This window comes from Lygodium microphyllum, chromosome 22 (genome assembly GCF_053477565.2).
Source record: "Lygodium microphyllum isolate KBCC chromosome 22, Lygodium_microphyllum_v1.1.10, whole genome shotgun sequence".
Taxonomy (NCBI): domain Eukaryota; kingdom Viridiplantae; phylum Streptophyta; class Polypodiopsida; order Schizaeales; family Lygodiaceae; genus Lygodium; species Lygodium microphyllum.
In genome coordinates this window covers 97,084,980-97,100,681 of record NC_141156.1, presented here as the reverse complement: position 1 = coordinate 97,100,681, position 15,702 = coordinate 97,084,980, and the positions used below count along the sequence as shown (strand labels likewise).

At 40.6% G+C, this 15,702-nt stretch overlaps 1 protein-coding gene across 1 annotated transcript in view; it reads right to left on the bottom strand.

The window, feature by feature from the left end:
• LOC148017425 (callose synthase 9-like) overlaps nucleotides 1–15,702 on the bottom strand; it is a 202,201-nt gene that overhangs the window by 32,541 nt on the left and 153,958 nt on the right. The window contains exons 31-36 of the mRNA XM_087662494.1: nucleotides 5,832–5,941; nucleotides 4,847–4,987; nucleotides 4,632–4,691; nucleotides 4,354–4,525; nucleotides 4,162–4,276; nucleotides 3,890–4,009 (exon numbers count right to left, since the gene is read on the bottom strand). Of these exons, the coding sequence (XP_087518620.1) occupies nucleotides 3,890–4,009; nucleotides 4,162–4,276; nucleotides 4,354–4,525; nucleotides 4,632–4,691; nucleotides 4,847–4,987; nucleotides 5,832–5,941 (718 nt within the window). The remainder of the gene's footprint in view (nucleotides 1–3,889; nucleotides 4,010–4,161; nucleotides 4,277–4,353; nucleotides 4,526–4,631; nucleotides 4,692–4,846; nucleotides 4,988–5,831; nucleotides 5,942–15,702) is intronic.

Genomic DNA, 15,702 nt, shown 5'->3' with positions numbered 1-15,702 from the left:
CACTCTCCACCTACTTTTGATGTGTCTGAGCCGAATGATGAGGAGTTCTCACGAGTCTAGACATTTTGTATTTAGTACATTTGTCACCATACATTTTGAGTCCTTTCATGAGTATTTGCCATTGATGTATCTTTTAAGAGTATTCAATATACGACTCTTGTTTCAACTCTTTAGCTCTATACAACCTTGCAATTGATTTCTAAACTCTAGTCTCTAATTCATGAAACTTTGTAATGATTGATATATCTTTAAGTTGCACATTTTCTATTAAACTTGTATCTTTTAATGAACGTTCAAAACAACATATTTTATTTTTGAAGTTTTTGTGTACGTTCTATACTACACTAGTTTCAATACAAATCGTATCACACTCAATCTACGAAACCACCCTAGCCTTGATACGATACTTCTCACCCACATACCGTGACCTCTAGCAATGTATGTAAACCTATTCTTTTTAGGGAGTTGTTGCTTGACGAATTTAGTTTCTTTGGGTCCAGCTAAGGAAGGAGTCTCACCCTTGTTTTGGGTTGCCTTCACAGCTTGAAAGTTTTTGTGACGTCAAGTTTACCCTTGGCAAGAAGAGGCAACCAAACCCCTCTCTGAATAAGAATTTGAAGAGGACGACTTGTGGACATGATGATGCAGCCTCACATAATGCAAGAACAGATATTTGAACTCGTAGAAGTTTGGTAATCAAAGCAATGAGATACTTTTCAAGAAGCTTATTAAAAAAGAATATAACTTGATCATCATTTGACTTCGGTAAGCCAATAGTGGCAAAACTCAACAAGTAACCACCTATATCTAGTCAGCTTGACTTTCAAATCATCCCTTTCTTAATAAAAAAAACTCCTAAAGCTCAAAGTCGAGATTGAGATATCAAGTGCAATCTCGTACCACATAGCAATCATGAGATGACTCCAATGCTTATATGCGAGGGAAAAACTGTTGTAACTAAGAGTGGAACTCATCAAGGAACCCCTATATAAGCTAAACATTGGTTATGGCATTGCAGACTCTCCATTGACAGATGTGATTAGGGTGAGCTAATCGACATAGAATTAAGACCAACAACAAGGTCCCAAAGACCCTAAGATTCAAGCACTTATTGCATGAAGTTCGACCAAGTAGTCAAATTCAACCCATTAAAACTAGGCTTATCTATGAAAGCATTCTTGGCCATAGCAACAAGGGTGGTGGTGATATAGGGTGCAAAAGGGGGGTAGGGTGGGTAGAGTGCATAGGATAGGAAAGTGAAGTACACTTGGAAATGAATAGTGGAGTACCCATCACGTATGTGAGGAGTACCCATCACGTATGTGATTAGGCATAAGCAAGGTAACCGCATGAGTAGCCCATGGAGGAGGGGTAGGGACACCTAGATTAGAGGATGGAAATCCTTGTGTACAAGTGGTCCATGGAGTGTATGACAACTCATAAGCAGAGGATAAAATTTCATGTATTTCAAAGGTCAATAGATCAAGATGTGAGAGTCCAAGGGAAGTCAAAGGGATAGCCATTACTGCTATCCCAAGGTGAAAAGAAGTACTTAGTTGTGGCTATGTGGAAGGCAATGCTAAAGAGTGGCATTTCCTCTAATGATGTATCATGGAGCAAAGAGGTAGTAAAGTGAGGGTAGGTAGAGAAAGAGCAAGTACTAGGAGGGAGATGAAAGATCCAACTCCTAGTATACTGGATGCGAATGTGGAGTGGAATCTAAGGTTTTAGAATAAAGAAGAAAGAAAATCGAGTTGTGGATTAGAAGAGGGTGGGGGGAGGCAATTGAGAAGATTGATTTAGATGCTCCAATGAAACAAATGATGCACATACGGCTAATGAAGGAAGTTTACTTGGAGAGCCCCCTCTATTGAAGTTTACATACTAAAAATTATTCAAATCTTGCATACCAAAAGGAGAAACAAGGGGAGGGTTTTGATTCATGTAACTCAAAGGGGTTATATGAGCTTGCCACTGACCCTAAGGAAGACGGTTCACTAAGATCGTCCTAAATGTCATATATTCTCCTTGATTGGAGACATGGCCAGCCTCACCAACAGGTCTTAGTGTAGTAGCAAAGCTAGTAGGAGGGATGTAAGCTCGACTATAGATGACGTGCAAGTACTCTTCAAACTTCTCTGTCATGTGATTCAAATCTGGAATAGGAGAAGAAAAAGTAGGTGAAGGCGAAGGTGTGATGTCGTCTTACTCATCGAGTTTATAATGCCTCCTCAAGGCCTTCCATGATGGAGAAGTTTGATAAGACATCATGGAATCCCAAGAAGAAGATCTCTACAACATTATATATCAATTATATGCCATTCATGTGGCTCGCACAAACCAAGCCTTCAAATATCCACAAGATACTCTTTACAAGAGCACCAGCTTTGATACCATGTTAAGATATGCTAGGGTTTGCACTAAGGAAACACAAAAAGTATAACCACAACTTAAACACAAAGACTCAGACACAATAACGTGCAAAACTCGAAGCCGAAACACAAAACTGAAAACTAGAACACAAAAACAAACACAAACAGAGAAAGAGAGAGAGAAGAATAACTCTATATTGAATGAATGTTGTAAATGCACATGAGTGTACAGAATGCTCAATGGCAGAGCTGAAGAGTGTCAAGAGTGATATCCACAGAACACAAATCCCGAGTTATATAACCACCAGTTGGAGATGTCAGAGTGTGAGAAACGGCAAAACACTGATTACAAAGGCAATAGGAGAGCCAGGCGACAGCAAAGGTTGGGGGAGAATGATGCAAGCGGCCACACCAACTACAAAAACATAGGCTGATTTTGTTGCTAGATGGAGATCAGCCTGCCAGCAACTCTCAAGCTGTAAATGCAAACTGATCTAGGTGTCGATATGGGGAATAGGAGAGCCAGGCAACAGCAAAGGTTGGGGGAGGATGATGAAGGCAGCCACACCAACTACAAAAACATAGGCTGATTTTGTTGCTAGATGGAGATCAGCCTGCCAGCAAGTCTCAAGCTGTAAATGCAAGCTGATCTAGGTGTCGATATGGGGAAATTGAGGGTGACAGCTGGAAACTGAGAATGTAGCAATGTGAGGCCTCCAAGCCACGCCACAACACGGATGCAAAACGTTAAGTGCCAAAGAGGATGGCAATACAGTCAGCAAGGGCTGGACAGCAAAGGGACGATGGCTGATGGCTGATGGCTGATGGCTGAAATCCGCACATGGGAATGACAAACCTGCACACAAGGATTGGGCTTGAGTGGTGGGCAACCTGTCTATTTTTAGATGTGGAAGGATGCTCCCACCTTAGGGTTTTACATGTGGGACACAAACTTTCTAGAATAGCTCCTCATTTAATGAAACTTTTGATAATTTACTGTTTTGGGGCTCTTTTAAAGAGCTAATCAATGGGTAACGAATTTTTTAGGTCAACACATGGGAGCCTCTCTTTTCTCATCATTTGACAGCACTTGTGAGGATTCCCACTCCAAATTACTTGCATGTACAATGGACTTAGGGACACAGCCACAGATGGAAGCTGATTGCTCCTGTTGTTGGTTGGCACATCTAGACCGCAAGGTGCAACCATGCTATAGACCTTAAAGATGTAACCACAGCAGAGAAACTTTGGGGATTCGCACAGAGATCATCCACACTCTGCAGCATCTTGGAAAGGATATAGGGAAGCTCTGAGAGGCTGAGGAGAGACCTTGTGAGCATGAGACTCTGATACCTTTTTCAGAGAGTCCCATGTACTTAAGCTACTCTCTACAAAGTTCTAAGAACTACTTTGTATTTTAACTCTGGGGAACTTGTCTAAGGTGTTATTAATAGAATTTCCAATCTTATGCAAAGATAATGATAACTGCAGAGAGGGTACTTAGACAAATAGATAACCTGATTCATATCAATTGTCTGAATTGCATTCCCACGAGTAAATATAATGGCATGATTTTGATTTTCTGGTTTTCCTTCACCTAATTTTGGATCTCCTGGAAGTTTAATTTTGTATATTTCCTGCAAAAATATCCATAAAAGGTCAAGTTGGGAGTGCAAACACTGGAACATACATCAACATTACTCAAGCATCCACAAGAAATGACTCTGTTCTGTTGACAACATGAGTGCCCATCCTGTGCTATAACATCCCCATATAGAATTCTTCCAACCTGATCTTTGCCATTTACATCTGCCTTTACAAGCTTTGAAAAATATTCCTTGTGAGTTTTCTTTTCCTTGAGGACTTCAACGGTATCAATGAATGCAACCCGCAAACCTTCATTTCTTCATTACAAGAAAATCAGTCAGTAAGATAGACAAAGGTAAAATAACAAATTGGAAAATCATAGAAGTATGCATACTTTTGCATCAAAAACAGAATATCTGCTGCTCTATGATCCTGCTTTTGTTTCTGCTGGCCATAGATTTGACATGTCACAACATAGGTAAATTTACTGTCTACCTCAGCACGGGCATATGGATCCCTTTGGTACACCTCATAATTGAAAGACTGAGCATTGGTTTCTCCAGACCCTGTTAAGGTATGAGTAAGGTATGAGTGTGTACTTGGTACAAAAAACACAGGATATGGCTGATGCTTTTCATAATTCCTTCTGGAGTACTGTTACGTTATACTTACTTCTTGCTTCCATAAAGCTCTGTAGCATGAGTGCTCTCCTATAGTACATCATTCCTCTCACTGCAACATTATATTGCCCCCCGCCCCCCCAAACCAAACCAAGTAAATAAATAAATGAATAAGTAAAAATGAAAAATGTCACTTCTCTACCAGCACTGGTATGTACCTTACTGGCCATCATTGATTTGGTAGATGTGTAACAGCACAATCATTACCTGTTCTAGCTAAAGTTTGCCCACGGTATGATGCCCACAACCGTAATTCCAAGGCCTCTGGTGATCCTTTTGGGCGACATTTTGCCTCGAAATCGTCCTCATCTTTGCAGCCCCTCCTTTCCAAGAAATTCTTCCACTCATCTAGTATGAAGTAGAACTTTCTTATAAGTGCCAACCTCCTAGTCCAAAACTGTAAATTTGTAATGCCTAATCTCAGAAGAACCATAATGTGCCTTATTTTCAAGGTAAGGTAGAAACAAATAGTCTGGCATTGCCACATTATAGACCTCCTGAATGGCTTTCCACATAGCGCTTATCTTAGACTCTGTCAAGTCATCTCACAATGTACCATTGCTGTCCTCAACAGAGATTGAATTGTACAATTCCATTTTCCTTTTAAATTAAAACTGTCGGGTTTACAAATAGACTCTTCCTTTGATCTAGGAAGACAACAAATACACTTAGGAAGGATGCTCAAAATTCTTTTTGAGCATGATAAGGTTTCCAATATTGCTTCAGCAATATACAAGTTCACCTTTAGATTTTTTACTTTCTCAGTCATGTTAGCAGTTTTAGTCGAGTACATCTAAGGCTCCACAAGAGTGAATTTCCAGAACCCTGTTAAATTGTGGATCTTTGTGAGTGTGATGTAAAAATTAGGGTCCAGTAATCATTCAAACACTACATCTAGTCAAGGTGTCACATTGATTTGTCAGTCAACATTGTGCCACAATGTTATGTAGGACTATCAATGCAGATTGAACATATGTTATTTCCTGCATGCTTCTAACTCTAGTAAGCAATGCGCATCTTTTTATATTATTATAATTTATTCCAGTATAGACTTATTTCCAGGCAATGAAACCTATCAATACTCTTGTCACCAAGACTTGGTAAAATGTGAAAAAGTCTCTTGTTTGGATTTAGACCAAAGCACACTTCCCGCCAGCAATTCAGTATGACAAAAAATTCCAATCAGTTCTACCTGGAAAAATCTTTTGAAGATAAAATAGTGTTGAAATTCCATCCTCATTTGGCTTTTGTAGTTGTTCAGTAGTATACATAACATCCTCAGAATAGTAAGGTGTAAAAACACTGCAAAATCACAATCATAAAATGATTAAGTGTAGCATGTGTAATCAGAAGCAAAGAGGAAAAAGCAGCAATCAATGACCACCCTCCATTATAAGTTCATTTATCCAACATTTTCCATTTCATTTATCAAATTGATTTAGAATCAGGCAACACAAGAAAAAGATGTTAGAGTCCCCTGCAACTTCTCTGTTTAGGGGGTGAATCACAACCTTCAAGAGACCTATAAGGCAAGGATGAGGGGGCCATCCATATGCTGCATGTTAAACAGCATGTGTGTCAGAAGGAGCAAGTGCTTCAACAACTACAGGCACAGCCCCACTTCATTGTTCGGGGGAGTACCACCCGTGGATGAAATTGCATCCTGTTGTGGCTTCTTAGCTCAAGACCCCACGCCTTCATAGAAACATGAAATGGGGAATGGGAACCGGAAATAGGGATGGGGACGGTCACAGGGACACCAAACCTAGGGAACGGGGACGTGGGAACGGGAACAGCATTTAAAAAATTAAAATTCATGAAAATTTTTTAATATTTCACTCATAATCCATGTGGACTCTCAAACTCTGGAGTGTTAAAACCAAAGTATATAATCCACAAGGACAAATCATTTTAAGTTTTAACCTTAAGATATCATGCATCATTCTAAAACTACTCATTAGAAATTCAATTGCAACTTACAAGACTGAAGGCGTAAGCCATTCAATTATAAATAATAAAATGCATAATGCATATGCCATAAATGATAAAACAATGAACAATGAACTAAACTTTAAAGTCTAAGCTGAAAGAACATGCCTATAGTCCCATTGCCAAAAAACTTTAAAGATTACAAATATGAAGTCTAATCTTTGAAAGAACATGCTCATTGCCCCAAAAAAGACTGAAGCAAAATGTCGCATGCCAAAATAGCCCAAAGGGCAACTGCAAGACTACAAGACGCAAGTACAAATATAATATCGGCATAGTACGACAGCCCAAGTGTCACCCTGTCATCAATGATCATAATATCATATACAATGTACATGTGTCATATATCATGAGACTCATGATAAGTAAACTACATCAAAGATCATCATCATGATCTGAGGCTCCTCTAGCTACTCCTGAAGTGCCAGCCTCATCATCATGTGTACCATGAATTGTTGCATCTCCCTCAACCTCAGCATGTGTCTCCTCTTCTTGATGCATCTCCCACTCTGTGAATGGATCGGGCTTTGTTGTCATATTATTACATAACATCCTCAAATTGGCACTAACGAATACTAGATCATTTGCCCTCTTCACACCAAGATAGTTCCTCTTATTTGAAGCAATGTCAACGTATGTACTCCACAATCGCTCCAAACAAGAGGAGCTAAGTCTAGTGCGTGATCATGGCATTAAACGAAAGATCAGAGATCGGCTTTCATGCTATAGGAGCTTTTGGGGTTCTTTTGGTTGTGGGGATGCACAGGAGGATTGCAGTAAGCTTAGGGCAGCTTTGTGGTGGGAGGACTATGGTTCGGATGGTCCTGAGTTGCAGGAACTAGCCATCCGTATTTTGAGTCAGACAATATAAGTCTCCATCCATAACCTCAATGTCATTCTCCTGACCCTTGCCCTAGAACTGAGGATCCACAACAAATGCAGCTACATGCATGGGTGAGCTATAGGAGTTCCACCTCGTCACAACTAATAGCATATCTCCTCATACGCCTCATCATTTGGTGCTAACTCCTGCAACTTTTCATTCAGCCTATCCAAAGCCTCATATACCTTGCCAATGCAAGGTTGCATAGCATCCATAACCCTCAATAAATGCACAATAGGTGATACCATAGCATCTATCCGCTTTCCATCATCCCAAAAAGTGCAGTTATTTGCTTTCTCCAAGCATAAGATACCTATAGGAGTATCTATCCACTTTATATCATCCCAAAAAGTCCCGTTTCAAACAGGGAACGTGTTTCCTGCTGCGTTCCCTGTCTGAAACGGGGCAGAGAACATTCCATCAATTCGCAACGCGTCCCGTGACGACTTCGTGTTAGGGACGACGGTTTCACGTGCCGAGGGGCCATTCTAACCATTTCCTGTTTCTATGCATGACACTCCTTATCAACATGGCCCCAATGCTGCTAGTATATGCAAAATCCAATCTTTCAGGTAGGTATTGCCAGATGGGTTTTATTTCTCTAATTTCTTTGGTATCATCTGAGCATGCAGTCGCACCCTTATTTTGCCTTGCGTTTCCGGTTTAAGAGTCATTGTCACCTCCGGTGTTCCCCTTCATAGGAGTGGTTGCCAAAGCCCGCTCTGAATGTGAAAATGGGAAAGAGAACTTATTGAAGACTTCGTCATACAGCCTTACATAACACAAGAACTGGCATTCAAACTCGTATCAGGTTGGCGATCGAAGAAACTAAATGATGAGCTGCATAAAGTGAAAGTATTTAGAATAAGCTTGTTTAAATTGTCATATAACTTCAATGAGCCAACAATAGAAAACACAAGAAGTAATCATCTATTTTCAGCCAACTTGCCTTTCAGATCATCTCCTTTCTTAATAGAAAACTCTTTCAACTCAGGATCAAGATTAATATGTCGTGTTCAATTTATTGCCGCGTAGGGACCAAGGAGATGATCAGATCTAGGGCAAGTGCTCTGATTGAGAGTGAAATTTAAAAAATAACCCCTGCATTAACTTGACATTGATTGTAGCATTACGTGCTTCCCATTAACGAGTATGGTCAAGGTGAATCAATCAAGAGTCCAGCATATGCTCTAGCCAACTACTAAGTCTCAATGATCTTGAGACTCATATACTTCTTACATTAGGTTAGACCAACAGGTGAAAATTGAGCCGTTGATATCAGTCTTGTACGTAAAGACATTCTTGGTTGTCGCAATAGGGGTGGTAGTATTAGGTAGGGTAGGTAAGGTGAGTAGGATTAGGGACTGAAGTACACTTAGGAATGATCCTTACAATGCCCACCATGCATGCATCATGTGTGCACAATGGATGCAAGTAGCTATAACATTAGGCGAGGGTATGGTAGCCGCATGAGTAGCCTGAGGAAAATGGATTGCGACTTAGTAGGTAGAGGATAAAAATCTCTACATGGGAGTGACCATGGAGGGTGTGATGGCACATCATAAGTAGAGGGAAGATATCCTACATCTGAGAACCTAATGGAAGTAATAGTGAATGTCCAAGAGGAGTGAGGGGAATACATATAACAACCATCCCAAGATGGGGGAGCATCGGAGCAAGAAGGCATTTTGGGGGGGGGGGGGGGGGGGGGGGGGGGGGTGGGGCGAGGAAGGGGTGTGTGTGTGTGTGTGTGTGTGTGGCACTATGTTAATGGGTGGCATTCTAATAGAGACGACACACCAGGATACAAAGTAGTAGCCACATGTGGAAAGCTAACATGAGATACTGGAAAAGAATAGAAACAGAAACAAATGATCCTAATACTAATGTACTTGATGCACTTATGGAATTTAATGCTAAGCTATTAAAAGCCAATGAAAGAGAGTTCGAAAAAGACGGTGGGATGGAAGGGATTTGTGAACCACAAATATCAAATCTCTGCTCAAAAAGGATAGAGGATACAATGTCATGTATACCTGTAGATATATATCTACATCTAGAGCCTCCTCTATTGAAGTTAACATTATCAAACATTTCATGATCAAGATCCTGCACATCAAAAGAAATAAGAAAGGGTTTTGTTTCATATGACTGAAAAGGGTTATACAAACCTAACACCAACATTGGCTATGATGAAGAAGATGGGTTGCTGGTCATCAAGAATGCAACATGTCCTTCCTAAGTGGAGAGGTGCCCAACCTCACCGATTGATCCTCACTAATGCCCAAGGAGTGTGGCGGAAATATTTTATGCATAAGAATTCACTCAAATCCTCTGTCATGAGCCCTACATTTGGCCAAGAAGAGGAAAGTGATGATGTGTTGTCCTCCTCCTTGAGGCCATAATGTCTATTTCAAGACTCCAAAGATGAGAACATAGCAGCCAGAAACGTCAGAAACGTTTAGAAACAAAACGTCAGAAACGTGTTTCTTAAGTTTCTTTCAAGAGGGGGTAAAATAAGAAACACGGGTTTTTTTAGTCAATTTAGAATAATACATTATACATTACATATCTATCATCCATTATTGACTTGTCACTTATGTCAAAGTTAAGTCTTTGGACAAGCCATACTATGGTTTAGAACTCAAACATTATGATTCATACATATCATACAAAGAAAATTGAAATTAACATGTAAAAAGCCTATCTATAATATGGACCGAGTGAAGTTGCAACATCATGATTCTCATTTCAAAACAAACTGACAAAATGTCAAAATCGAGAATGAATCATAATATATCATAAGTAAACTCATAAATGAGACTTAAGTCGTATAATATTCAAATCTCAAGACAAGAATAGATACTAGATTGACTAAGTCCAATAGCTAAACAAAATCACCAAAAAATCGGTCTCATCCAAAATCTTGAGCCCTCACGAGTCATTACGCATCATCATCATCATGTTTAACATTGATCAATAGTTTTTGTAAAAAAAAACCATGTTTTGGTTCCAACTCACCAAAAAAAAAACCCATGTTTTTTACTCTCAAAAACGTTTCATACTTCAAGAAACGTTTCGTAAGTTTCAAATTCAAAGAAACACGTTTCTCAACTGCTATGGATGGGAAAACCTAAAAAGGCACTCAAGGAACCCCAAGAGAAAGGAGTCTTAGCCACTGTGAATAGATTATGTCATTTGTGCATCTCGCATAAACCAAGCTCTCCAATAACATGTGAAGAGATGCTAGGGTTTGCATTGAGAAAACACAGAACATATAAACACAACTAAAACACAAGAAGTCAAACAAGAATACAATAAACGCAAAAACACAACGCAAACAAAGAAGAAAGAGGACACCTGAAGTGAATGAATGAATGTTGTAAACCAACAAGTAAATGTACAAATGCTCAAAGGCAAAGCAATGGGAGTAGTCGGAGAGTGACATCCAACTGAGACGGATCTTGAGGCCTATAACCACAAGTTTGAGCTAAGATGATCCTAAAAGTCAAGGGCAATAGACCCAAAACCAAAATCGAAGAGCTTTGAGGGCTAAAACTGGCAAACACAGCAATGTACCCCCTAGAGAGGAGTGCTGCAACTAGGTGGAGGTGAATCTGATGCAGAGTGTCCTGCTCCAACAGCAAAATGCAACCTAGAAATAGGTGCATGATCGGCTGGAGAGCAGGGCAGCCAGCTACAACAGCAAACACAGCAGTTTGGGGCTCCTAGACAGGTCGCCAGCTAAAGGAGACAATAGGCACAAACCAAACACCGGTCATCAAGGCTGGTGATGACATGGCAACAATCATGGATAGCAGGACAGCCACTAGAAGAGTGATGACCAGAAGAAGCGATAAACAATTGTCTGGGTAGTTTCCTAGATGTGGATCCTCCCAAAATTCTGGGTTTGGATTATGGAACACAAAAACTTTGGCAACCTTTAAGTTTTAGTGTTGTTTTAATAAGCTAACGAAGATTCATGTGTAATGCATCTTTTTTAGCTTTACACCAAGACACGGCATGAAACCAAACTTCCTTTTTATAGCAAGGCAGTGGAAACTTAAAGTGCATTGATTCACTACAATTTACATGACTTTCCCACAGCTCACATAGTATGGAGGAAAGCCCTCAAGATGGTCTTTAATGGCACATCACAGACTATGCTTGCAAGTTGGGAGGTGTAACTTGGGTCACAAACAAAGGTCCATGAGATTTTCAAGGCAGGCACTATTTTCTAATCATTCATCGACATCTGAGCCAAATCCCCGCTTCAAATTACACACATGCTCAGTTGACTCAAGGACACTATGGTAGGTGTTGAGTTTGACTCACGCCTACAATCACAAAGGAGTGTTGGTGATGTTCAATAGGACACTTGGGCACTTTTCACTCTCTCTACGAGAGGTTCTTTCCCCCATATTCATTTCTTTTATTTTATGTGCCTTTGTTACACAATTTGGGCACTTATCGTGTTTTACACTCTTCGGATATCAACACCCTCTTACAACCGTAAGGTTTAAGGGTTATACTTTGTACTTGCACCTCACACATCAAGCTATTGCATTGGGTGTCATGCTATTGCACTCTTACACACTCTTTCTCACTGTCAACTATACTTTCGGTTGGGCTTTGATCTGTCCTTTCTCCTTACATGTGGTATCAGAGAGCTGAGTGTAGCTTAGTCAGCACTTATCGTGTTTTACAATCTTCGGGGGTGAACACCCTCTTACAATCCTAAAGTTTAAGGGTTATACTTTGTACTTGCACCTCACATTTCAGACTATTGCATTGGGTGTCATGCGATCACACTCTTACACTCTCTTTCTCACTGTCAATTGTACTCTCAGCTGAACTTTGATCTGTCCTTTCTCCTTACATGTGATATCAAAGCTGAGTTCAACTCAGTCAGCACTCCATTGTCCTCCTCGAGTTCAACTTGATGAGCTACTGCCTTTGTCTGCAACAACTGTCTTCATCACTGCTAAGTCAGCAAGCAGCCGCTTGCTCTAGCTAGACGCCGCTAGCTCTGTCAATGTCACCACCAGCACCGCTGCCAATGCCTCCACTACCCACCCTGTCCGCCACCTGCGCTAGCCAACCCCACCTAGCGCCACCTACAAAAACTTCAACAATGCCGACCTAACTCTCATAAGCCTGCTCATCACTGCACCTACACCTCCAACACTCCTGTTCTGTACCACCGCCTGGTTCCTAGCCTACCACGCCTCTACCAAACGCTGCCAGTCAAGTTTCCTCCGCCACCAGCCCACCAAGACCACTGGAATTTTCGCCATCAACGCCACCACCTACTCTACCAGGTTCTCCAGGTCCGCCCACCACAATCAGCTCTGCACAACCTACAACAAAGGCAAAAACAAACATTTATTAATTTTTTATTAAAATTTAAACCTCTTCATAAGAAGCATGGTTGAGCTTAGAGCAGATGTTTGCTGGAAAGAACAAGACACGCATCTTTTTCTTGAGAAAAGAGCTTGAGACTGTGAAGATGGATGAAGGTAATTCCATGCAGGATTGTCTAAATATAATTCAAGACTTGTGTTAGCAGCTTATGAATGTAGATGAGTATTACTCAAATGCGCATTTGATATCAACTACCTTGAACTCATTGCCGCCTTCGTACTTGGCCTTTCATACAACCTTGAACCTCACCATGAGGATTTCTCCATAGCCACTTACTTTCCTTCAGTTGGTCAGTTTACTCTTAGAGGAAAAGTTGACCAAAAAGAGTGGGCTTTTATGGCACAGTAGAAGGTCAAGGGCAGCCAAGCTAAAAATGCTCCGCAAAGCTCTAGGACATGACCTTTGTGGATACGTAGAACATCAGGCTGAGTCGAGGGATGAGCAATGAGGAGTTGCAGGAGATCTTCACGCACATGTCTCCAGATCAGATGGAGAGATTCAGAGACATGGCGGACCAGGAGTAAACTATGGTAGTTTGGTACTTATGCAACGTACAAAGATGCTTGATGGTTCACCTCTCTTGGAGAGACCTCCTGAGCATATATGCGAGGGATGTATTTTAGGGAATATTCATCATTTTTGGTTTCCTTGTGATGTCACTTTTAGAACAATTGCAAGATTTCAAATTATGCACTTAGATGTATGTGGCCCTATGCAGACAAAGTCATTGGGTGGCTATTACTATTTTGTCACTTTCATTGATGACTTTACTCATTTATGCTAGGTCTACTCTTTGTTGAAAAAGTGAGAAGTGTATGATGCATTTTTGGCTTTTTTAGCACTTGCTGAAAATCAATCTAGCTACAAGGTAAAGATTCTCTATTCCGACCGAGGGGGGGAATACATGTCTTCTATGCCGAATTCTTTTTTGAAGCAAAAAGGCATTGTTCATTTTGGTGGGATACAACGATGACAGCGAAGAATATAGATTATATGATCCTCTCTCTAAGAACGTATTTGTCAGTAAGGATGTGGTATTCGATAAAAAATCAGAATCATCCCTTGCTGGTTTTGAGACATCAGGCTGCCAATGATGTATTTGAAGGACTCCTGCCCATTTCTTTTGGTGATACAGCTAGAGCTTCAGCAAGTGAACTTAATGTTCAACTAGCTGCTCCATTGGCTAATGCAAAAAAGTAGCCCATTTCTGATCTAAATATTCAGCAAGGTACTGAAATTGAAATTCAGCAAGAGCTTGTACACAGTCAGCAGGCTACGCAAGTGCCTAGATGGTATTTGCAAACTATCAAAGATAGTCATTTGGATGCTCCTATTGCTGGTTGTGCTAGAAGGCAAGCTCGTATGCATCATGGTACACGTACCATGGAGTTATACTTCATGATGAGAAGCCTGAATGTTTTGAGGATGCACAACATAGTGTGCATTGGATGGCAGCAATGCAAGCTAAGTTTGATTCCATCATAAAGAATCAAACATGGGTTTTAGCGTCCTCACCTATTGGGAAGAAAGCCATTGGTAGAAAGTGGGTCTATAAGTTGAAAAGAAATGCATATGGATCCATTGACAAATATAAGGCCAAGCTTGTAGCCAAGGGCTACACAGAGAAGAAAGGCATTGACTATGAGGACAGATTTGCTTCTACATCCCACATGACTACTATTCGGTCTATGGTTGCTTTGGCTACCCATTATGGATGGACTATACATCAACTTGATATAAAGACTACATTGACTACATTTTTACATGGGGAACTTCAAGAACAAGTCTATGTACAGCAGCCCATTGGTTTTGCAGTTGTGGGATCCAAACACTTAGTGTGTAAGCTGAAAAAGGCTTTCTATGGTTTGAAGCAAGCTCCTCGAGCTTGGTATGCAAAGATTGATGCCTTTTTACTGTGCCAAGGGCTCATAAACAGCTCATCAAAGTCTACCCTTTACCTATGTAAACAGGGGGGATCCTTGCTGGTCATATGTCTATATGTTAATGTTCTTTTGCTTACAGGGACACATGATCAAATTTCAGCATTCAAACAAAATTTGCGACAAACTTTTAAGATGTCAGATTTGAAGTCTTTGCACTATTACTTGGACATTCAGTCCATTCATGATGCTAGAGGCATTGGACTGTCACAGTCTAGATACATTCGTTAACTTCTTCACAGGTTTGGCTTACAAGATTCCAAGCCAATTTGTACACCAATGGAACGTGGACTAAAGCTATCATTGCATGACGATAGTCACCTGTTTGATATCCATACATATGCTCCAACAGTTGGATGTCTTATTTACTTATGCAACACGAGGCGAGACATACAGTTTGCAATTTCAGCCCTAAGAAAATATATACATCAACCACGCATCTCACATTGGCAAGCTGTCAAGCATGTTTTCCTTACTTGCAGCGTGCTAGGACTCTTGGATTGCTTTATGCAAAGGGGGGACCGCTGCTCCTACATGCTTACAAGGATTCTGATTGGGCTAGTGATTATGATTCTCATCGCTCCACTAGGGGTAATTGTTTCTTTCTTGGCTCATCTTGCATGTCTTAGCTTAGCAAGAAACAATCCATTGTTGCCACATCGTCATGTGAAGCTAAGCACAAGGCAGCTTTCACTACCACAATTCAATGCGTATGGCTTAGACGCTTGTTAAATGATTTGGATGTATCTGTCATGGAGCCTTCTCCTTTGTTCACTCATGGTCAGAGTGTCATTGGAGTGGCACAGAACCCAGTGTTTCATGCATGC